This window comes from Nerophis lumbriciformis, linkage group LG05, assembly GCF_033978685.3.
Source record: "Nerophis lumbriciformis linkage group LG05, RoL_Nlum_v2.1, whole genome shotgun sequence".
Lineage (NCBI taxonomy): Eukaryota > Metazoa > Chordata > Actinopteri > Syngnathiformes > Syngnathidae > Nerophis > Nerophis lumbriciformis.
In genome coordinates, this window is record NC_084552.2 from 53,578,627 (window position 1) to 53,602,832 (window position 24,206).

Consider the following 24,206-nt stretch of genomic DNA (forward strand, 5'->3'; position numbering starts at 1 on the left):
TTGAGACACAGGCTTGAAAATAGCTCACAGAACTGCACAAAGAAAGGGGGACCTTATGGATATCTTAGATCCAAAACCGTGGCAAGACAACAATTTTACCTTCAATCGCCGTGAGACGACCTCATTAGAGGGAACGCTGAGCGCGCATTGCTGCTTGGAGTAAGGAGAAGCTTCATATCCATGTTTGAATTACAGTTAAGTGCATTGAAAATATAAAATGTACATTGTTACTCGAACTGCTTTAGTAGGATGATATACAAGCTGAGCAGAAACAAAGACAGTAGAGAGGAAATCTAAAGTCAAGTCAAGTGCTCCTAAAGCAGGAATACAAATTATGTATTCCTATAAAATAGAAAATCTGGCAAGACACCAACGCACTGCAGGTATTTTTTTAATTGTCTTTAAAAACGTGTTTGTCCTTTTTGTGTTGAGCTGTTTCAAAAAGCATAATGTTTCAAAACATTTTATTAAAGCAAATTAATTGTCAAGTCATGGTATTAAAAACTTTTATAATGATATGTCTAGGGTACACTTTTTAATGACGAAAAATTATATCTTTCTGCAATATATCCCAATTAATTTTGAGTTAACGATGGACAAAATGCTCACCTTCTTTATCTAAGTGCTGACACACAGCGCTTTCTTTAAAAATAAACCACAATGACTACGTCACCAACATGAACGTTTGGGGAATCGTTGCTGAGATCAAACAGGACTAGTTTGTCATGCGTAATGTTTCACCGTACAATAACCAAGACAATATACGGAAACTGGAGTTAAAATTTCACTGAAAATGTTCTAAAACCAAATTACCTACAAAACCGAGGTACCACTGTATGCCAAAACAACTGATTGTGCAGTTGTCATAGCAACAGCATTGGAGAAAGGCAGTACCATAGGATTAGTCCACCCTAATGATAAAACTGCAACTAGCATATTTTGGCTTGAATGTAACTTATGGTGCTGGAAGAGTGACAGTCTTGTTTTTTTATTTATTTTTTAGCGGCTCTTTTGGTAGACGATACGATGACTTGAGCTCGACGACCACCACCGCCGCCGCCTCCTCCTCACCTTCCGTCACTACAACCACCACCACCTCCTCATCTGTTACCTCGCCCACGGGCCCCCGCGGCCTGCTTTCCAGCCTGGGCTCCTCCACACGCACTGGCTCCACCAGTCTCACCAGCAGGTAGGCTAATATAACCACATTAAGCATGTTTCATTGTAGGAGTCAAAACTCTTAAACTATGGAGCCAAACACTGCCAGTAAGATCTGGTATTGGGGAAAAAATGTACATGTAGAAAAAGTAGTTTTGTCATCGAAACAAGTTTTGGCAACAAATAAATACAAACATTGAATAAGTACAATATTTTTGGTGAATTGTGTTTTTGATTTGGGGGGTTGGTGCTTGTGGGCGGGGTTTACAACAAGTTTACCAGGAGGCAGTTTTACTAGAATTGGGCTTGCAGGTAAAACTGTAGAAGACGACCGTAGGACCGAAGGCATCGAAATCAAGTTTAATAAAAGCTTTAAAATAGGGCTGTGCGATATGGCCTTTTTTTAATATCTCGATATTTTTAGGCCATATCGCGATATTTTGCCTTAGTCTTGAATGAACACTTGATGCATATAATCACAGCAGTATGATGATTATATGTGTCTACATTAAAACATTCTTGTTCATACTGCATTAATATATGCTTATTTTAAACTTTCATGCAGAGATGGAAATCCCAACTAAGTCAATTGACCAAAACTGTATTTATTAATTAAACAGTTATTAAGCAGTGGCACAAACATTCATGTCATTTCAAAACAGAAAGTGCAAGATTGTCAGAGACATTTTAAAACAAGCTATTAGTGCACTTTTTTGCATGGTGTCACTAAGATGACAAATCAAAACAACACTAAATTAAAGTGCACTTTTTGTACAGAACGCCACTACAATAGTTTAAAACAAAGTGCACTTTTGTGCATGATGTCACACAAGATATTTCAATAACTGTCAAATAAAAATGAGCTGCATAATAGGAAATCAAATAGTGTACGTCCTTCGCTATGTGGTAGGTTCTGGCGGACGTTATCTCTCTTTATCATATTTTTTTTTCATACGGTGTTGATGTGGAAATGGTTGCCTCGGCATTTTGTTGGTGTGGCACCGAACGGAGATGTTGACATGCGGAGTAAGCACTCTTCATTCTCTAGCAGGTGACTTTTCAATGATGCTACAAATTAGCAATAATGCTACTTTTTGTAGCAACGCTTTTGCTCCACACTTGACAAAAGACAGTTGTCTGTTCGACTTATTCCCACTTGACGCCAAACCACCGCCAGACGATGGACCCCGTGCTGTTTTTCTTGGGAATTAATTCTTCCTTCATTTGTTACCAGATTCGCACCTTCTTTCTCTCGTATTACCACTCGCACCACAGCTAACGTTACCCATGCTGCTACCTCTCTGCTCCGTGAGGGCGTATACGTATGTGACGTATGTAAGAAGGTGCGCTTGTTTATGTCTCTGTGAAAAGGAGAGACTAGAAAGAGTGAGAAGAGCCTGTAGTGTAATGCCTGCAGCTAAAAGCAACTGCGTGAGAACATGTACTCGAATATCACAATATAGTCATTTTCTATATCGCACAGAGACAAACCCGCGATATATCGAGTATATCGATATATCGCCCAGCCCTACTTTAAAATATGAAATTATGAAGCAAAATTTATTTTTTAAATTTATCTTAAGTAGGCTTATGTGTGTTGCTGGCAGTAGATTTATCTAGTGCTCAGAGAGGAATCTTGTATTTTTAAACATAATATTGTGAATATTATTATTATTTATATTGTATTACTTTTTTTAAATATGTTTTAATGTAATTGTTAAAGAGGAACTGCACAATTTTGCCTATCATTCACTATCCTTATGTAAGAGAACACATGTTTTCCTTTTTTTTTTAATGCATTCTAATTTGTAAATAAATGAGATCAAAAGTCTGCTTCCAATGGCGCCTATGGGAGTCGCTCTATTCTGCCTATAAAACCCCTAAAAAAACATCCAAACACCTCCATTAAGGTTTTTTATACATATTGTAATGATATATGTATTGTTGTAATGGACACATTTATAATAACTTCTGTTATAATATTTACATATTTTGCTAGTTTTAAGCATACGCGGCGCATTAATTAAAAAAGCGCATCATGATGTTCTGGGTTTTTTTTTACGTCACTGATTACTGCTTACTGCAGACTTCAAGAGAGCCAACAAACATAATAAAATATCACTTACTGTACAATGTCTGCTGTCATTATGATGCCGACTGATAGAATCTTGTTATAGTCCCGTTTAGATGAAGAATGACTCATAATTCTCACGAAGAAAAGGGGGGGTGGAACCAAGCGTCTTTTCGTGTCGTTCTCGACATTTCCTGGTCTAAATTGGCTGTCAAAGTGTACCAACTTGTCGGAATACGTCCTTATCCTTTTACTATTCAGGTGAGAAGAATAATTTATGGTCTACAATAAACTTCCACAAGCGAGGAAGCGAAGAAGCAGCTTACCACTCAATGTTAATTTTGGCTCACAAGCTTATGATCACGGCTGCTGCGTTAGTGCTTATCATAACAATATCACAAATACTTGGTTAATATTCAAGTCGTTAAATGTAAATGGAGTATTATTGGCGGTTTTTGGGTGGTTATTTATTGGGTTTTATGGTCTGATTAGAGGACCTCCAATTGACTCCGCTTTAAGTAGACTTGTATTTACGTTTATTTACAAGTTACATTAAAAAAATACAATTTCTGTACTGCTTATACTACGTCCTGAGAGTTAAAACAAATAAATCATACAACTTTTTTAAAGTTGATTTAGCTGCACTCTGTTGTCCGGTCTTCTTCTATGGCAGGGGTCCCCAAACTTTTTGACCCGGACATTTGGTTATATATATATATATATATATATATATATATATATATATATATATATATATATATATATATATATACATACACAAAAACAAGTCATATGTCCACTGATGTTTAAAAACTCTACACTCTGAGTCTGTATTACGTATCCCCAACGATTTCGCCATTTTTTTCCCTTTGTGTACTAATTGACTGAAAGAGCATGCACGTTATCGATGGGAAAATTTATTTTTAGACAATATGAAAGGGACAAGCGGTATAAAATGGAACAGAATCAGAAGTACTTTAATAATCCCCAAGGGGAAATTAAGATTTTCAGCACAATCCCATTCAAGAGCATACAAACAATACAGGGAGACAGAACAGGATCATGTCATGATTCAAAAAAATATCCACCACAAAATTTTTTTTCCAATGTTTGTTTCTATTTGTTGCCAAAACTTGTTTCTGTGCCAATACAACTTTTTTTACATTGTCATTTTTTTTCTGATGCCACATCTTACAGGCAGTGTTTTGTTTTCATATTAACCAGCGTTGTTTATTTTTAGGTACTGGTCAGAGGAGAGTGCAGACAGGGAAAAGGACAAAGAACGGGAGTCGGCAGCAGTTATCCCCACCATAAACACTGGCTTTGCTACCACCACCACAGGCACTGGCCCTGAAAGACGCAGGTGCGCCCCCACTTTTATTACACTTTCCAATAAGTAATAATACAGTAATACTTAATATTACTTAATGTTTTATTAAGTGCACTAGTAAAACAAGCCACCTGTCACAGTGGTGTACCAAGCAATGGAGGGAGGGCCACACATTTATTTTCCAAGGCCACCAACATGATGTCATGCTCTGTTTTGAGGGCCACACTCAATCAGGAAGTAGGGATGGGTAATTTTCACATTTGAATCAATACAGGACTTGGAATGTACTTGGAAATTAATACAGGTACTCATTTTTGGTACTTGTATGTATTTATAAATGTTATTGGTTAAAAACGCTGAGCTGATAATAGTGCATTTTCTGGACTACAAAGCGCTACAAACTACATTTTTAAATAAATGTTGTACTTATATTGGCCTGCAGGTTTACAAAATGTTTGGCAGGTTAAAATAAAGACAAACCGTTACTTCAACTTGATTTAGACTCCCTCTGTCCTCTTGTCTTCTACGTTTTTTACCTTCCAGCCCAAGTCCATATAAAACTACTTCCGATTAAACTTGGTCTCTCGAATGAATGTGCAAAAAATGTTTATTTGGCCGTTTTATAAAAACGTTTTTTTTGTTTTTTTGTTTTAGTTAATTTTTTTGGTTTACCAAATTTTAAGGCATTGAAATTGCCATGTAAAATTGCTAATGCTAGCATGTCTATGGCATATTCAATGTAAGTTAGCACTGAGCTAACGCATTTTCAAAACAGGAGTCTTTCTGTATTTTCGACCACCGCCTTGTTGCTTTGTTGACTCTCACTGGAATCCCACGTCTGAATTTCTCCTACCGTTGTCAAGTCTGCTTTCTTTTCCTGTGTTGTCAGGTCGTACCTGACACCCGTACGTGACGAGGAGTCCGAGTCCCAGAGGAAAGCTCGCTCCAGACAGGCCCGACAGTCGAGGAGGTCCACACAGGTGAGTTCAGTGACGCAACATACAACACGTCTGAGCATCTTCAATAACGATATCATCTCATCTTGCAGGGTGTCACTCTGACTGACCTGCAAGAGGCTGAAAAGACCATCGGCAGGAGTCGCACCCCAAAGACCCGCGAGGAGGAGAGAGAAGAGAAGCAGGACAAAGAGAAGCAGGAGGAGAAGAAGGAATATGAAGCTAAAGAGGACGATTACCGACCGAAGTACCGCAGCTTTGAAGACGTAAGTTTATACGCGTTACGAAGTTTTTATGATCATCTGTCACTTAAATCTTTAACTGTCTTCTCTCGCCTCTAGCGCTACCGCACCTCCTCCTCCACCTCCTCTTTGTCGGCAGTCAGCACCACCTCGGCGCCGTCTTACTCCAGCACCACATTGACCTCCAGCTCCCTCAACAGGCCCAACAGTCTGACGGGGATCACTTCCTCTTACAGCCGCTCGTACAGAGACAGCGAGAAAGGTGTGTTTAGAAGCACAATAACAACTCTGTACACGTGTGGTCCTATCACTCCTTCTGCTTGTTTATGTCAATCTGACAACAAGCCATGCAGATATGAGGACTCCCTCAGGTGTTGAACACACCTGCGAAGCCCTCGCTTAAGTGTGAATGTAATCCTAATGTTCAGTCCACCGTGATGAGGATCTGTGACATGTCTCGTGTCTGCATGCCTTTTTTAAATTAGCAAGCTAATCAGGCCTGATGTCTCCAGGGAGTGGAAGGCATGTTCATCTGAACACCAACTCCTTTGTCTTCCTGTCACAAAGCCCGTTTATTCCCACACGCCATCCTAGTTGTGCCCTTTTAAGCACAAGTCTGGTTTTCATTTTACTCCAGTCGACAACGAATGTCATGAACTCTCTGTGGAGTTGAAGCTAAATGAGACTAGTATAGCATCCTGAGTGTCTTTATTGTCTCTGAACACAGAAACGGACAAAAAGGAGGAGGAGAAGGAGGGCGACGACAAGTCTCAGCCTCGCTCCATACGGGATCGCAGGCGGCCCCGCGAGAAGAGACGATCAACTGGGGTCTCTTTCTGGACCCAAGATGTAAGCCCCGTCTCACTGTGATATTATTCTTTGAGTCCCATTTTGATCTCCTTTTGTAAGCTTTCATCTTTCTTGACATCTGTGCTTTGATTCCAGGGTGATGACAATGACCCTGAGCAGCTGTCTGACTCGGAGGAAGGCAGCATTAAGGGAGAGGTGCAGGTAACCACACACACACACACACAGAGATGCACAGAAAGTGGGTCAAAAGGACTTTTAAAAGCAGCCTGACATCCAAACTCAACGGGTCCTTTTGCTCTTTTGGGATGTCAAGACTTACTGTTAATCTTTGCCCTACTGCCCTTATTACATATGCCGGCTCTTCCTTTTTTCTCCTTGCCTTAAAGCAATACTGAGCAACTTTGATCTTTTCTACGATGATGTCTGCAGCATTTGAATTTGCAGCTGCATTGCTAATAAATGTCAATATTTTGCAAAAGTTAATAAGACTGAGACCAAATAAAGTACCTGAGTGAAAAAACAATTTGACTTTATATGCTTAATTTTGTTATAAACCATATCCGATTGTATTTACAATCCGAAAAGTGTGTGAAAATACAATCTAAACATCACAAAATGCCAAAAATTCAGTCTTACCATTTTGAATATTCCGCTACGAATATCTTCGGCATTTTCCGTAGTTTCTAAGGCACTGTAGTAACGCTTCTGCTCTCTGACCACATTATCAGATCGCTCATACTGGAAATACTCAAAAATTGGAAAGAAATGTGCTGTTTCTATTCACAATCCACATGTTGCACAAGAACACATATGTTTTGGCTTTTTTTTTTTTTTTTTTAAATAGCCAACAATTGAGTCAACAGATAGAGGGTCCTCATTTGCGCCCATTATACCCTCTAAAACATTCAGAAACTGCCAACAATATTCCATTTACATGTCATTTACCAAATTGAGTGATACTGTTGTTATTAGCGCTAATGCAGACGGCCTATATTAGCGGCGCATCGATAGCAGTGAGCTAATACTATCTTACACTAAGCCAGCGGCTGCTTTTGCTTCATCTCAAAATTAGTAAAAGTTAATTCTAGATTATAATATATCCATCTCTCACTTGGTATTAGACAAATGTGACCGTGGACTGAGAGGCTGGTCGACTTTGACATCCCCCGAGATGCCAAAAAAGTCACAAAGACTCTAGTTGCAACTTCTTTTAACCTTTTGTGAGGATTGTGATTGAAACTACATCTAAAGGAATTATGTGCACATCCCGTTCGTTGGTCGACATCCCAGCGAGAGTGGAGTTTGTACAGTAAATATTTGTTTTATTATGGTCAGTTTGTATATTTAGCACCTAGCAATGCTGCTAATGCTCTAGTGCAGGGGTGGGCAATTAATTTTTACCGGGGGCCGCATGAGCAACCCGAGCACTGCTGGAGGGCCACATCGACAATATTTCAATTCAATTTTGCTCAATATTATTTTTGATATACCGTAAGGTAAAAAAATAAAACAAAAAAATAATAATAATTATTATTTAATTTAACCTAACTTAACTTTATACAAAAGCAGATTGCTTTTGATGGTTTTATTTCAACTCTTAATCCTTAAATATTTATATTAGGCTATGTGAAATGGTCTGAGATGGTCTCAACCCGCCTCGTTACAGTGCATCGGGAGACTGACACGTTCTCAAATGCGCCCCTCTTCTCCGGGCATATCAGAGCAACAGAGTCCAATAAGCACTCCTTAATAAACTCTCCGTCAGAAAACGCCTTACTTTTTCTGGCGATTTTCTGAGAAATTATAAAACTTGTCCTGATGGCTGCATCTCTGGAGGTGTGAAATTTGGGAAAAAGTCCTTGTTGGGTTTACCATCATTGTATTTTGTAATTTGTGATTGCAGCTGTTCACATTCACTCACAATCACGCACGCGCATACGTCCACACGGAAGTAATACAAATAACGCTTTTCAAAACAAAAGCAGCACCGTTGTATTGCACACTCGACATTGATACTTTTTAAAATGTATTTTGTAATTTATGATTGGCCTCATGCGGGCCGGACAGGGACGCACAAAGGGCCGGATGTGGCCTGCGGGCCGCAAAATGCCCAAGTCCGCTCTAGTGTTTCAATAAAGCTACATCCGTTTAGCACTCTGCTTCTAAAATTCATTGCTCATCCTCCTTGTGTTTGGGCTAAAATATAAGGTTCTGGGTCATAATTTTTCCAAAAGTAATCGTTGTTTTGAATATTACAAAATCTGCTTGATTAGCATTGTTGTTGATGGGGAAGGTGGAAGCTGCTTCCTAACTCTACGTCACCGATCACATGACTGGCTTCCTCATTATTTCTCAAAATGGCTCGGAGTATCCGTAAGATTTGTACTATTTTGATCATATCTATTTGTTTGCAAACTTTGGAAGTCTTTTGGTGTCATGAATCAGATATATATGATAAAAGCTTCAATATAGAGCAAACTGTTTTTTCCACTCTATTGGTACTTTAAAGGCTCAGGAAGTTTCTGCAGTTCATTCACTGAATTGGAGCGGGAAGCATAGTTAACGAGAGTTTCACTTTGAACTGCTGCAATTAATTAACATATCAAACATTGAAGCGTAGTATGTACATTTTTGTTTGTAACTCTTCCAAAAGATCTGATGAGAAAAAAAGTCCCCATAAGAAATAGTTTAAATCTAATTACTCCTTTTTAAACAAAAATAGTATAGATGTCCCAGACTGGTATTGATATCTGTTGGATATCAGCAAAAAATAAATATCTGCTTGTGTGTAAAATCTCTGATTTAAGAGCTCCGATTGTGCAGTGTGGTTACGTTTGTAAAACTGGACCGCCAGTTAACATCAAAATGTTCTCCAATAAGCACACAAGGTTTGTCTTTTCTTATATTGTAATCTTGTCATTTACACAATCAGTAAGCAGATACAGAACAGTTAAGCACAATACAAAATACGTGTACTTAATTCAACAATAATACAGTCTAAAACAGCACATTTGTCAATGTAGACAATTATCAAATATTATTGTTAAATATTACTTACATATACAAAGTCTCTAAGACAGAAACCTATTAGAAAGTATCCAGTAACAAGCATCATTAAATTACTTCGCCATGAGCTTAGCTTCATGAATTATTGTGGCCACTCGGGGTCAACAAACAAACAATTACCACTCCACTTCAACTTAAAGACAACATAAGTCAATTCCAGGCAGTTAATAATAGAAAGGTTAGTGTTTTTCATACCTACCATGTTCTCTGTTTGACTAATTTACATGATCAAGTGTTTTCCAACACTGCAAAATAATAAACATCAGTTTTAAATAACAGTTGTATCGGGACGCTCCTAATGGTAATAAAGGTTAAGCCCCACCCTCTAACCAGTCTTCCATACCTGATGTCTTTTCTGACTCTTTTTCTTTTGTGTTTTTAATCCTGCCCACAGGTGGACAGGCTGTCCAGGTGAGTTTACCTGCCAGTTTCTCCTTTTGTTGATGCACCTAACATTAGCCCCACCCTCTTCTAATTTGCCATTGTCGTTGCAGGAACGACGGCAGCACTTCCTCTTTAGACCGCAACGACTCTCTCCTCAGCCGCAACTACGGCGAGAGTCGGAGGCCGTACTCCAGCCGGCTGGACAGAGACGACACCACAGACTATAAAAAGGTACCCAAAACACCATTTGACATGTTTTAGTATATTTTATTTTCGTGTTTATTGACGTAGTACTGCTTCCTCAAAGCTCTACGAGCAGATCTTAGCTGAGAACGAGAAGCTGAAGGCACAGTTACGCGACACGGACCTGGAACTTGCCGACTTGAAGCTGCAACTGGAGAAGGCAACCCAGGTAAATGTTGTCCTTTCACATCTTCATGTCAACACCATGAAGCAGGGGTGTTCAAATTAATTGCTTATTAATGAGATACGTATAATATTCAACATTACACAGGGCGGTACAGTGCGATCATTTTTATCACCTTAAAACTTGACACAAACTGCGCTCCGTGGTTGTAACTAAGAGGTCGGAGATAATATGAAACAACAAATCAGTGATTGTTGTTTCCAAATCCAAATAATATCCCGTTTGTTGACATGAACATACAGCCATGGAAGCACATTCAATCCATTTCTTAAGCAGAGGTAAAAAAAACAGTTAAAGATTCTAAAGAGCTGTCGCCAGAACAGACAAACTGCCGCCGCTAAACTGCTAAGGTAACAAGAACAGCTCAAGCTAAAATGCCCGTGAGACTCAGACTGAGCGTGGACTTGCTGACGTTACACGTCACTAGGCAACAGGCACCACCTTTTAAAGGCACTCAATAATTTATTTCCTTAGAGGCAATTACTTTTTTGGTAAAGTAACCAGTAACTTAAAACATTTTTTGTTAAGTAGTTTTCAGAACACAGCCTGTTACACAGCATCATGAAGCAGTTGGCAAGCTAAAATCTTTGTATGTCCTATAATAACGTTTACCTATAAAACACTATCTTTAAAGGGCAATCATTTTCATGGTGCTGCTGACGTTTAAACATGTCTTCTTAAACTAGGGCACTTTTTTTGTGCGTTTTTGTTCGCTGAAGAAATAAGCACAGCAAAATGTTTTTTTTTTGTTTTTGTAAAAAGATCGGAGATTTTTAAGTTGGGATTCTATTATACAAAACTTACTTTTTTTACTTGTTGGTATCTGTTTTTGAGGTATTTGGGATCCCCATCAGTCTGAAAAATTTTAAATTAAGGCATGGTAGATATATTTAGACAATGGATATTTTCCATGTATGGGTTAGTTTATGTGCCAAACTATTTTGGGATGAGTTTTGATTCATATCGCTCTTTTAGGCATGTTCTGTGTTTAATTGAGCGTTGCAGTAGGCCTTATGATGGCATTGTGTTGAGTGCACAAAGTGTACCTTGTTTGAGTGCCAATAATTAAATTGTGATACTTCAGATAATTCATATTGCTCCAAAAAAAATGTTGTGCTATTAATTTTTTTTCATTTAGTAGCACCAGTGCTACTAGTGAAAAAGCTAAGCATACAGTCCTGCTTACACTAAATTGGTATACCGGAAATCTACGATGTTTTCTTTATATCTTAGCATATACTGGCCAACAATAGATTGATTTTAGCATCTTATGCCGTTCATTTCAAGGACTTTAAAATATGTATTTGAGCCCAATGGTGCACATAGTAAGTTTATTTTATTAAAATATATTTCAAGTTGTCAAATGTGTAAACCTGCATTCTTCTCCTCCTTGCCAAAATGCTGGGATTCCACAGTATGCTCCACCAACTACACCGACTGTGTTGCAGTTGGTCAGTGGTCGAGGGCCGAATGGCATTAAAATAAAAGCAGGGATGAGTTAAAAATGAACCATTCTCATGATATAATGCATAATGTAGGATAATAACCCTTTTAATGTACAACTTCTATCAAAGTGGTCCTACATCCTTCACCTTTTCTGTGTCCGGCACCAGATTAAAATGTTTGGACACCCCTGCAATAGCGCATCAATGATGTGATCCCTGACCGTGTGTGTGTGTGTGTGTGTGTGTGTGTGTGTGTGTGTGTGTGTGTGTGTGTGTGTGCGCGTGTGTCATTGCAGAGGCAGGAGCGCTACGCTGACAGGTCACAGCTTGAGATGGAGAAAAGGGTAAATGACACTTTTGTAATGCAGTACCACTGAAACATGAAAATGAGACATTAAATAAGCAAACACAAAGAGTTAGGGGTGTAACGGTATTTCCGTATTCACATTTTTCGCTTACAGAGCATTTGGTTCCGTACAGCTGCGTACCGATTACCCATTCAAGTAAGGAACAGGAAGTGTACATTCAGCATTGCGATGCACTTCCATAAGCCAGAGTAGTGTGCCTTGAAGTAGACGAAAAGGCAAGATATTTTATGTGAGAGAGAAGATTTAGGCAGTGAAAAGGAGAGCAGCCCAGTCATTGGCTCGTGTGAGTCATGGCCGGTGATAATGCCAAGGAGAATCCAGAGCTTGAAAACTTTTTCCGTCTAAAACGCTTGTTTTTCTGGGTAAAATAGAACAAAGAGAAAAAAATAGTGTGCCACCATTATTTATTCGAGCTGTTGAACTGCGTAAACTCTTTGACTTGCTCAAACTGTAAAACAGGTATGTCCAAAGTGTGGTACCGGTAATTTTTTGTCCGCAGAAAGTTTTTATTTTTATTTTCCTGTGGCTTCTTCTAAAAATAACATTTATTACTGAGATATATTATTATTTATTACACTAACTTGCTTTGTCACCTATAACAGTGGTCCCCAACCTTTTTGTAACTGCGGACCGGTCAACGCTTGAAAATTTGTCCCACGGACCGGGGGGTGAGGGGGGGGGGGTTATTTATTTATTTATTTATTTTTTTTTGGGTCATAAAAAAATACAATCATGTGTGCTTACGGACTGTATCCCTTTAGACAGTGTTGATCTATATTAATACATAATGTAGGAACCAGAAATATTAATAACAGAAAGAAACAACCCTTTTGTGCGAATGAGAGGGGGATGGAGGTTTTTTGGGTTAGTGCACTAATTGTTAGTGTATCTTGTGTTTTTTATGTTGATTTAATAAATAAAAATAAAAAATATATATATATATATTTTTTTTTTTTCTTGTGCGGCCACGGACCGGTACCGGGCCACGGCCCGGTGGTTGGGGACCACTGACCTATAACACAAAGCTTATCTAACTAATATATTGACCTATATTTAGACCTGCTTTAGATGGCTTTTAGCATCTTCAATGTATCAAAATGGTCCAGAAAGCCTTCCATCCTTCAATTTACTCCATGCTATTTCTGTATTTTTGCTGTATCTTTATTTTTGTTGGGGAATTAGCTGCCAGCTATTTTTATGGTACATTAAAATATAGCATTATATTTTGTTCCCCTACTGTCCCAAAAATGTACCAAACCGTGACCTTAAAACCGATGTCTGTGGCGTACCGTTGCACCCCTACAAAGAGTGATAGTTGAGTACCAAGGAGAAATAACGGTCCCAACTGCGCTGGCTTTATGTCTCAAGGTAACAAGCAGGCCCCAATATCATCTGGGCGGCGGTATGAATTTATGCTGAGTTGACTTTCTGCTGCTGTCTGTCGCGTCACGTTACTCGTAGCTGACGCCAGGCGGGACTTTACCCCACCCGCCCCTCCTGTCTCCCTACCCCTTGCCACTCCAGAACACCTCCCACCACCTTTCTGTTGCCGCCTTTTCAGGCCTGCGAGGCCGCGTGTGTTCACCACTCTGTCGATTTCTTATATCTGTGTGTTAGGCCATTGGTAGTGCATGTGTCTTTTTTTAAGTCGGTTATTTTACGTCATCACACCGCACTGGACCGGTTAGGAGTGGAATCATCGAGCACATGTTGATCACGGATTGTGTTGTTGTGTCATGGCTGATGCTTGTAGATGCCTCACGCCTGTGTGTGCGTGTGCGTGCGCGCATCATTAGGCACCGCCTACATTGCGCTATAATGCCACAATCAATGTGACTAATAGTTTTTGTCTTCCTGCCCACAGGAAAGACGAGCTCTCGAAAGGAAGATCTCTGAGATGGAGGAGGAACTTAAGGTACACACGCACATTTTAAAAATGACTTATAATAGCAGTTCTACTGAGGGTTGTCAAAACTGGTATGGATGACTTATTTTGGTGCTCTTCACCACCTCATGACCATAGACTCTCCCCAAACTGGACTACTTAGTGCTTTTTCCAGCAAGTGTTGCACACACAAAGGATATTTTTACAAATAGGGCTACAACTATCAACTACATTAGTAATTGAGTAATCTATCAGTTTGTTTGATTAATCGAGTAATCTGTTTAAAACAAACTTTATAGCCGAAATGCGGATTTTAGGTAAAATAATTTAATAAACATAAATATTTCTGGATAAATCAACGTTGATATTGCACTTTTTTGTGTGCATTAATAAAAATATATAATTTGCAATAAATTAATAAAATAATTCAGATATAGGTGAAAAAAAATACTGTATTTTCCGGACCATAGGGCGCACCAGATTATAAGGCACACTGCCGATGAGCGGGTCTATTAAGGTCTATTTTCATACAAAAGGCGCACCGGATGATAAGGCGTATTAAAGGGGTCATATTATGATTTTTTTTCTAAATGTAAAACACTTCCTTGTGGTCTACATAACATGAAATGGTGGTTGTTTGGTCAAAATGTTGCATAGATTATGTTTTACAGATCATCTTCACGGCGCTTTCTGACAGTCGCTTCAAGATGCGCCGTTTTGTGGGCGGTCTTATTTACGTGGCTCACCTTCGACAGCGTCTTCTCCCAATCATCTTTGTTGTGTAGCGTGCAAGGACTGGAGTTGAAGAACTTTCAAAAGATGGAGCTTACTGTTTTAATGACATTCAGACTTCTACTTAAATCAACAATGGAGCAGCATCTCCTCAGCCGTGGCTCACTCGTGCAACAATAACGCGGTAAATGTGTCCCGTAAAAAATTGTTCGACTGGAACTCTTTAATAACTAAAGTTCTGTGGGTGAATAATGTAAACCCACTACACCGGGAGTTTTTAGCACTTTCATAGCGAGTCTACTGACAGATATAAGTTAGAACTTTACACTACTTTGTATTAGAAATGGCAACAGTGGAGGATGAATGCCCCACAGAAGAAGATAGTGAAAAAGAAGAAGCTTATCGACTACTTTGTCGGCACGGATTACAATGCAAATTTTAAGGACTTCAGGTAGATTCCAAGTACCGTATTTTTCGGACTATAAGTCGCTCCGGAGTATACATCGCACCGGCCGAAAATGCACAATTAAGAAGGAAAAAAACATATGTACTTCGCGCTGGAGTATAAATCGCATTTTTGGGGGAAATTTATTTCATAAAATCCAACACCAAGAATAGACATTTGAAAGGCAATTTAAAATAAATAAAGAATAGTGAACAACAGGCTGAATAAGTATAAGCCATATGACGCACAAATAACCAACTGAGAACGTGCCTGGTATGTTAACGTAACATATTATGGTAAGAGGCATTCAAATAACTATAACATATAGAACATGCTATACGTTTACCAAACAATATGTCACTCCCGATCGCTAAATCCGATGAAATCTTCCTCCCCGGTGTCGCCTCTGGTATATTTCTTTCTGCTGCTGCATATTTTACTACGTCCAGCTTGTAATCTGCAGTATATGATTTCCTTTTCGGTGCCATTTTAGTTCAGTCCTTCTCAGTTTTTATAAGTTACCGCCAATGTTGATGTGATCCATTTTAATAGCTACGGCAGTAGCGTATAGCATATAGCAGTTAGCATCCTATGACCCACAATGCACTTCTGCCATGACCCTCCCCCGCCGAATTCTTATTGGTTGACTTGTGAGTGACGATTGCTGACGTGTGTGTGACGATGGCTGCCATTTGCTTCGTCGCTCACGCGAATGAGATAAATAATATTATTTGATATTTTACGGTAATGTGTTAATAATTTCACACATAAGTCGCTCCGGAGTATACGTCGCACCCACAGCCAAACTATGAAAAAAACTGCGACTTATAGTCTGAAAAATACGGTACACATCAGCAGGTACTAGAACAGGGGTCGGCAACCCGCGGCTCCAGAGCCGCAGGCGGCTCTTTGATCACTCTGATGCGGCTCAGCTGCATCTTGCCGACCCCCCCCCCGATTTTTTCGGGAGGTTTCCGAATTTCAGTGCCTCTCCCGGAAATCTCTTGGGGCAAATATTCTCTGATTTTCACCCGGACAACAATATTGAGGGCGTGCCGTGATGGCACGGTTTTAAACGTCCTCTACAACATGTCGTTGCGTCCGCTTTTACGCCATGCAATCTGCGTGCCTGGCCGGTCACATGTAGCATTCGGGTGATCGGCCTCTGCTTACACACGTAAGTGACTGCAAGGCATACTTGGTCAACAGCCATACAGGTTACACTGAGGGTTGTGATATAAACAACTTTAACACTCTTACTAATATGTGCCACACTGTGAACCCACACCAAACAAGAATGACAAACACATTTCGGGAGAACATCCGCACTGTAACACAACATAAACACAACAGAACAAATACCCAGAATCCCACCGGGCTACTTTATACACCCCCGCTACCACCAAACCCCGCCCCCCAACCCCGCCCACCTCAACCAATGCACGGGGAAGGAGGGTTTGGTGGTAGCGGGGGTGTATAATGTAGCCCGGAGGAGTTAGGGATGCATGGGATTCTGGGTATTTGTTCTGTTGTGTTTATGTTGTGTTACGGTGTGGATGTTCTTCCGAAATGTGTTTGTCATTCTTGTTTGGTCTGGGTTCACAGTGTGGCACATATTAGTAAGAGTGTTAAAGTTGTTTAAACGGGCACCCTCAGTGTGACCTGTATGGCTGTTGAACAAGTATGCCTTACAGTCGCTTATATGTGTCTGCAGAAGCTGCATACAACATGTGACTGGGCTGGCAAGCTGTTTGTACAGGTTGTAGAGGGCACTAAATGCAGTGCCATCATAGCACGCCCCTATAATTGATGTTCGGGTGAAAATCAGCAGACGATCGAGAGAATAGTTGCTCTGAATTTCGGGAGTCTCCCGGAAAAATTGGGAGGGTTGGCAAGTGTGATGCTGTCAAACGGCATTCATATAAAATTTGCGGGCCGCATTAACATTACATTTTCATATTAAGGTGTGGGCCGCGTGTCTGAGACCCCTGGTTTATACATAGCACAAAGCAAAAAAAACAACTTTGTATGCAGTGTTATTTCATTTTAAATTTCAAAAGAGTTTTGTGGCTCCCATTGTTTTCTTTATTTTGTGAAACGGGTCAAAATGGCTCTTTGAGTGGTAAAGGTTGCCGACCCCTGTACTAGAAGGTAATAAAAGCTGGTTTTGCATAATATTGCGAAACAAAACGCCAGATAATGTCTGCTAATAGGTGCTATTTTGCAGTCCTTACACGCACCATAATAATAGTCGTATGTTGAAGCACAGTACGTCTGACTACAGTTGCCTTAATGCGTCGATAATCCATCAAGCGATGCTGCTTCATAGCTTACCAAAGTTGTACTAAAACATTTTGACAGATTTTTGAGCACCGTGTGTAGTGTTCTATATTCTTAATGGAACATTTAAAGTTTTGGTGTTGTTTACTGTCGTCATCTAGCAGTCTACACGCATCTCTTATGGGTGACTGCCATCTACTGGTCACACTTATCATTACATCATGTACCAAATAAAATAGCTTCGAGGTCGGTAAACACAACCAGAATTCTGTACATTAGGCGCACCGGGTTATAAGGCACACCGTCGATTTTTGAGAAAATGAAAGGCTTTATAGTCTGAAAAATACAGTAGCCTAAAACCAGGTAACAAACATAAGAACCATGTTAAACAAAAAGGCTAAGTATGATAATGAATCATTAGCAGTCTTTGACATTCAAACAATAAAGAACAAAGCACATTCTGTGACCTAATATCCATCCATCCATTTTCTACCGCTTGTCCATTTCGGGTTCGTGGGGGGGCTGGAGTTTATCTCAACTGCACACATTGTAAATTGAACCACACATTTAAAAAGGTATTCATTGAAGAAGTGGTGTTTGATATTTGGACAAACAACTCATTAGCATTAACATACAAACTAGATACTCGCATGTCCTTATGTTTTGGAATAAAAAACATGTGTTATGCCAGTCAAGCATATAAAATGGCGTTGGTGGTGTCTTGATACAACTGTTTCACTTTCGATATCGGAGTCTTGACTATAGGCCGATTTCAATATTGACTTGATACAATCTCATACAGAATTATTTTGTTGTGTGTAATGTTAGAAACAAGTTTAATCAAGGAATTTAGTCAGAACAATGGTCTGTATGAAAACTACCAACCTATTTTTCATTCATTGTCTAGAATGGACTTGCAGTTTTTTAAGTTGAAGTGGAGGGGTAATTGTTATTTTTTTAAGACACCTGGCGACCACAATTAAAAGTTAAGTGGATACTTTCTAATACGTTTCTGTCGTGTAGACTTTATGTGAAAGTAATATATAACTTTAATTAATTGATACTTGTTTATATTGACAAATGTGCTGTTTTAGACTGATATTGTTCAATGAAGAACACTTATTACATATGTCTAGCTCAGGGGTCAGGAACCTTTTTGGCTGAGAGAGCCATTCAAGCCAAATAATTTAAAATGTATTTCCATGAGAGCCATACAATATTTTTTAACACTGCATAGAACTAAATGCGTGCATTTTTAAGTGAGACCAACATTTTTAGAGTAAGTCTCTTATTCTTTTTACAAACATTGTTATTCTGAAGCTAACCAATAATAAATAAAATACTTCTTACCATTAATGCGACTTCTTGAACAAGTGCGGTAGAAACGGATTAAAATGCATGGGAATGTTTTATATTTTGAATGTTTTTTTTAACACTGATTACCAGTGGAGTTATTCATTACTTATCGTGTTAAGCAATGTCATCTATAGATTTATCTGAGAGCCAAATGCAGTCATCAAAAGAGCCACATTTGGCTCGAGAGCCATAGGTTCCCTACCCCTGGTCTAGCTTCTGCGCTAATGTGTGCTTAGCTGTTGTGAAAAATAGAAGAAATGACCAAATATTGTGTGCTTATTGGAGGACATTTAGTTGTTAACTGGTTATATGTGTTTGATATCAGATCAATAAGAAATTGCACCCCCCTGCCCCATTTAGCTACCTGCCAAAATAGACCTTTTACCTTGTTTCCGCTTTTTAGCTCTGTGAATACAGTGTTTTCTGGTAATGTTCTGCAACATCAGTACTGTAATGTAAACCGTTTGACAGTGCAAACAATGTTGTCTTTATCTTTTTGATTTAAAATGATCCTAAACTTTTTGACAGCTTTTGTCCTTCCTTTGAGCAATTTCTCTCTATCGCCATTCTCCGCTGTTCGCCGCCACACACACCGCTCTATTATGGCAGCCATGCGGCAACGTTGTCCCTGTATTTTTAAGTCGGGGCACTTTGTGCGGTCCAGATTTTGTCAATTTTAAGATAAAAATCTACACTTTTTTCTCATCCAAATAATTGTTGCATATCTATTTGCAAAGATATTGGAATAAAGCCTTTTAGTTTTGTTGTAAAAGTAACATAATTTCTAGTGTTAATACATCTTAATGATAATTTATGCATTTTATTTCTAGATAATATTTGCCAGGGGCCAACAAAAAAGCAGAAATGGCCCCAAGTCTGAGATATCTGCCATGTTGCCAGCAGGGGGCCACGTAGAGCTCTTTTTGCATTTCCCTGTGCTTGTTGACACTTTGTGTCCCATGTTGGTTCTGTCGTGCGTCCAAGCGGGTCCAAATCTGTCCCCATTTTCTAACAATCTTCCTTTTCTGTTCCCTTGTCTCTTTCTCTCTTGCTCCCCTCTTCTATGAATGTGCTGTCCTCACTCTCTTCTTTTTCTTCTTGGCCACGTGTCTCCTTCTTCTGCCACGCTGTCCCCCTCCCCCCTCCGCAGAACCTCCCCCAGGTAAAGCAGGTTCAGACGCTGCGGCAGGTTAAGGAGCGGCTGCAGGCAGAGAACCGGGCTCTGGCCCGTGTGGTGGCAAAGCTCTCGCAGTCCGCCTGCAGCCAGCTGCCCGCCGTCGACCTCTAAAGCCACGCCCCCGTCTGCCCACCGCCACTTCCTCCTTTCTTTTCACCCCCTCCTCTCCCCTTTCTCGGCCACTCCGCTCCATTCCCCGCCCTGCCCCGCCCACAGGTGCCCTGCCGCCAAACCGTTTTTGTGTAATTTCCTCTCCTTCACTGGTGGGGGTGTTGTCTTTTGGATTGAGTGGCCCCTCCCCCTTCCCAAAAAAACCCCCACTTTCCTTTGGCAGCCGCAAAGCAAAGTGTCCTGATGTAGTTTGTGGTTGGTCCACCGGGGGCGCCATGCCTCACCTTGTTTGGCTTCTCTGCATGAAGTGACCTCTTCTCTCGACAAAACGGGACAAATGCCAAATTCACCCCTAATTGGCAAGATGTTTTTGTCCAGTAATTTGGTTGAAAAGGTGCAAACACGACATGGACACAAGTTTTAGGACACACCTGGAAGGAAACGTTGCAGCAGCTGCCACACTTCTCTAAAGACTACATGGACTTCTGCGTTCTTCCACATCTAACTCTTCCAAGCGTGTCTTTATGGTCAAATGGGACAAAATTAATTAAATCTAAATAATTGCTTAAATGTGTCATTATTTGATTTAATGTAAAAGCACATTTAATTTTTTAATAACTGAATTAATTATTGGTTTCATGATTTGGTGCATATTTCATGATTTTATCAGTTATTTTTACGATTCCTTTAATTCATTCATGAATTGATATTGTCTGTCAAAGTCAGTGGGCGGGTTCCAACACCTAATAGGTCAGTGGTTCTCAAATGGGGGTACTTGAAGGTATGCCAAGGGGTACGTGAGATTTTTTTTAAATATTCTATAAATAGCAACAATTCAAAAATCCTTTGTAAATATATTTATTGAATAATACTTCAACAAAATATGAATGTAAGTTCATAAACTGAACATCAAATCAAGTAGGCTATTCCATTCATTATGCAACAATGCAATATTCAGTGTTGACAGCTAGATTTGTTTATGGACATGTTCCATAAATATTGATGTTAAAGATTTCTTTTTTTGTGAAGAAATGTTTAGAATGAAGTTCATGAATCCAGATGGATCTCTATTACAATCCCCAAAGAGGGCACTTTTAAGTTGATGATTACTTCTATGTGTAGAAATCTTTATAATTGAATCACTTGTTTATTTTTCAACAAGGTTTTAGTTATTTTTATATCTTTTTTTCCAAATAGTTCAAGAAAGACCACTGCAAAATGAGCAATATTTTATACAATTTAATAAATCAGAAACTGATGACATAGTGCTGTATTTTAATTCTTTATCTCTTTTTTTCAACCAAAAATGCTTTGCTCTGATTAGGGGGTACTTGAATTAAAAAAAATGTTCACAGGGGGTACATCACTGAGAAAAGGTTCAGAACCATTACTTCCACTTGTTGTACTGGTCGATATATTAGTGTGAAAGTGCAGAAATAACTCCGACAACTTGAATAAATTCCTCTACTTTAACCGCCACATGCCCTGGATCGGCAGGTCTTGTTTTCAAAATATCTCCCACCCACTCCCCAAAAAGTAAACGCACATCTTCCTCAGCCGCCATGTTTTCAAAGACTTCCCAAAGCAATCATTGGACTCGGTTCCCGGTAGCTCCGCCCACTGACTGATGGCTGAGTTTGAGAGGATAAAATAAATGAATAATTCATTGAATGATTAAATAAATCATGAAATGTTCCATCCATCCATCCATCCATCTTCTTCCGCTTATCCGAGGTCGGGTCGCGGGGGCAGCAGCCTAAGCAGGGAAGCCCAGACTTCCCTCTCCCCAGCCACTTCGTCCAGCTCCTCCCGGGGGATACCGAGGCGTTCCCAGGCCAGCCGGGAGACATAGTCTTCCCAACGTGTCCTGGGTCTTCCTCGTGGCCTCCTACCGGTCGGACATGCCCTAAACACCTCCTTAGGGAGGCGCTCGGGTGGCATCCTGACCAGATGCCCGAACCACCTCATCTGGCTCCTCTCGATGCGGAGGCGCAGCGGCTTTACTTTGAGCTCCCCCCGGATGACAGAGCTTCTCACCCTATCTCTAAGGGAGAGCCCCGCCACCCGGCGGAGGAAACTCATTTCGGCCGCTTGTACCCGTGATCTTGTCCTTTCGGTCATAACCCAAAGCTCATGACCATAGGTGAGGATGGGAACGTAGATCGACCGGTAAATTGAGAGCTTTTCCTTCCGGCTCAGCTCCTTCTTCACCACAACGGATCGATACAGCGTCCGCATTACTGAAGACGCCGCACCGATCCGCCTGTCGATCTCACGATCCACTCTTCCCTCACTCGTGAACAAGAAATCATGAAATGTTATTGGAAATAATTAAATCATGAAATCAATCAATTAAAAATGGTTAAATAAATTAAATGACTAAATGTACTTTTACATTAAACAAATGAATGTCACATTTCTAGCGCCCCCTAGGAATAAAACGTAGACAAAACTGCTCCTAGGAAGAAAAAAAATGACAAAACTGCCTGTAACTCCCTCTCGGAAGGTCGGCGAGACATGAAACTAAAACCTCTATGTAGGTCTCACTTAGACCTACATTTCATTCATTGACATCCTTCAGCAAAAATCAACAGGAAGTTTGCTATCCCCCTTCAAAACAAAATGTTTGTAAAAACCCGTCACCTTTCTTCAAACATTATCTCCTCTGAGCGCGTTTGTCGTTCCGGCTTCAAACTAACACAGGAGAGAGATTGAACCCTTCTGATTAAAAGTTAAATTACACATTTATGTATTTAATTTCAATTAGAATTAATGGCCCATTGAGGTAATTATTTAAAGGTGTGTGTATTTATTTAATTTTGTCCCCATGACTCTTCATATTGATGGATCGTATACAAGAAGAGAACTTCACCATTGTGAAGATGAAGTAAAACCCTGGCGTCCATGTCGTGTTTGGTCATGTGACTGGAGTGCGGCGTGGCGTCATCTTCGTTGCAGTGCAACTAAAAATCAGACACGGGAAGACTTCATGAAGCGTGTCAGCAAACTTCTGCATGGCTTTCTGAGGCGGCGCCAAAAGCGTTTTTCCTTCCGCCGTCTTGAGGTTTTGTTTTTTTTTTGGCGCCACCTTGTGGTGCGAGCGTGCCTAAGCCGCTTCTTCTCTTCTTCTCCTCCTCCAGATGCTCCCCGACTTGAAAGCGGACAACCAGAGGCTAAAGGACGAGAACGGAGCGCTCATTCGAGTCATTAGCAAGCTTTCCAAGTAGACCGACACCCCCCCGCCCTGCCTCCTGCACCCCCTCCGTCTCTCTCTAGCCCCCTCTGGCAGTGACTAATGGAATTGCACATCTAGATATTATCAAGAGACATCAGAGACTCCTTTTATTGTTGCCGCCCCCCTCCATCATCATAGACGCCCCCCAGTTTACAGCGTGCACGAGCATTGTGGGCGGGGAAGCCAGAGATCTATTTAACCAGTAAGCCTTAGTTGTACATAAAGAGGAAAGCTCTTGATGAACAATTATTATTATTAATATTATTATTATTATCCAACACCTGATTTTATTTGTGCCACGCCTTCTTTTATTTTGTTCTCAGTGTGCTGTGCCCTTTCCTGCCCCTTGAAAAGTGCCACCTACCCCCTGTCGCCCCCCGCCCCCACCCCACCCTTTTTGCTTTTTGTTTTTTTCTACACGCAAAGGATCACGTGTGCACTCACACACACATACACACACACACACACACACACTCTCTGTCACCACCCCCAGTTGTGTCGTTACCTCTGCGCGTCTTCCTCCAAGAGGGAAAAAAAGAAAAACCGAGGCGGACCAGGTGGAATTTAAGCTTTCACTGAATGTGCAATATGCATTATTATTATTATTATTATTTGTTTTTTATGCTTTAATGACAAGTCCATCACTTAGTTGGAGGTTTCACTCTTCCACCACGGCGCCCATCCATCGACTTCCTTTTTGTTTTGTTTTCGGCTTGTAGTATTAGTGG

The 24,206-nt window shown here is 40.2% G+C and overlaps 1 protein-coding gene across 5 annotated transcripts in view; it reads left to right on the forward strand.

Annotated features, from left to right (window-relative positions):
* ppp1r12a (protein phosphatase 1, regulatory subunit 12A) overlaps positions 1–24,206 on the forward strand; it is a 76,549-nt gene that overhangs the window by 51,731 nt on the left and 612 nt on the right. For 2 of the 5 annotated variants that reach the window (XM_061959644.1, XM_061959639.1), the window contains 13 exons: positions 1,004–1,189; positions 4,470–4,592; positions 5,449–5,539; positions 5,608–5,781; positions 5,857–6,019; positions 6,485–6,606; positions 6,703–6,768; positions 10,028–10,044; positions 10,128–10,248; positions 10,325–10,429; positions 12,186–12,233; positions 14,122–14,172; positions 20,106–21,863. In XM_061959644.1, the coding sequence (XP_061815628.1) occupies positions 1,004–1,189; positions 4,470–4,592; positions 5,449–5,539; positions 5,608–5,781; positions 5,857–6,019; positions 6,485–6,606; positions 6,703–6,768; positions 10,028–10,044; positions 10,128–10,248; positions 10,325–10,429; positions 12,186–12,233; positions 14,122–14,172; positions 20,106–20,243 (1,405 nt within the window). In that variant the 3' untranslated portion in view covers positions 20,244–21,863. Of the gene's footprint in view, positions 1–1,003; positions 1,190–4,469; positions 4,593–5,448; positions 5,540–5,607; positions 5,782–5,856; positions 6,020–6,484; positions 6,607–6,702; positions 6,769–10,027; positions 10,045–10,127; positions 10,249–10,324; positions 10,430–12,185; positions 12,234–13,625; positions 13,660–14,121; positions 14,173–20,105; positions 21,864–23,383 lie in introns of those variants that run through there. The other 3 variants (XM_061959641.1, XM_061959643.1, XM_061959640.1) reach the window with 3 other exon arrangements.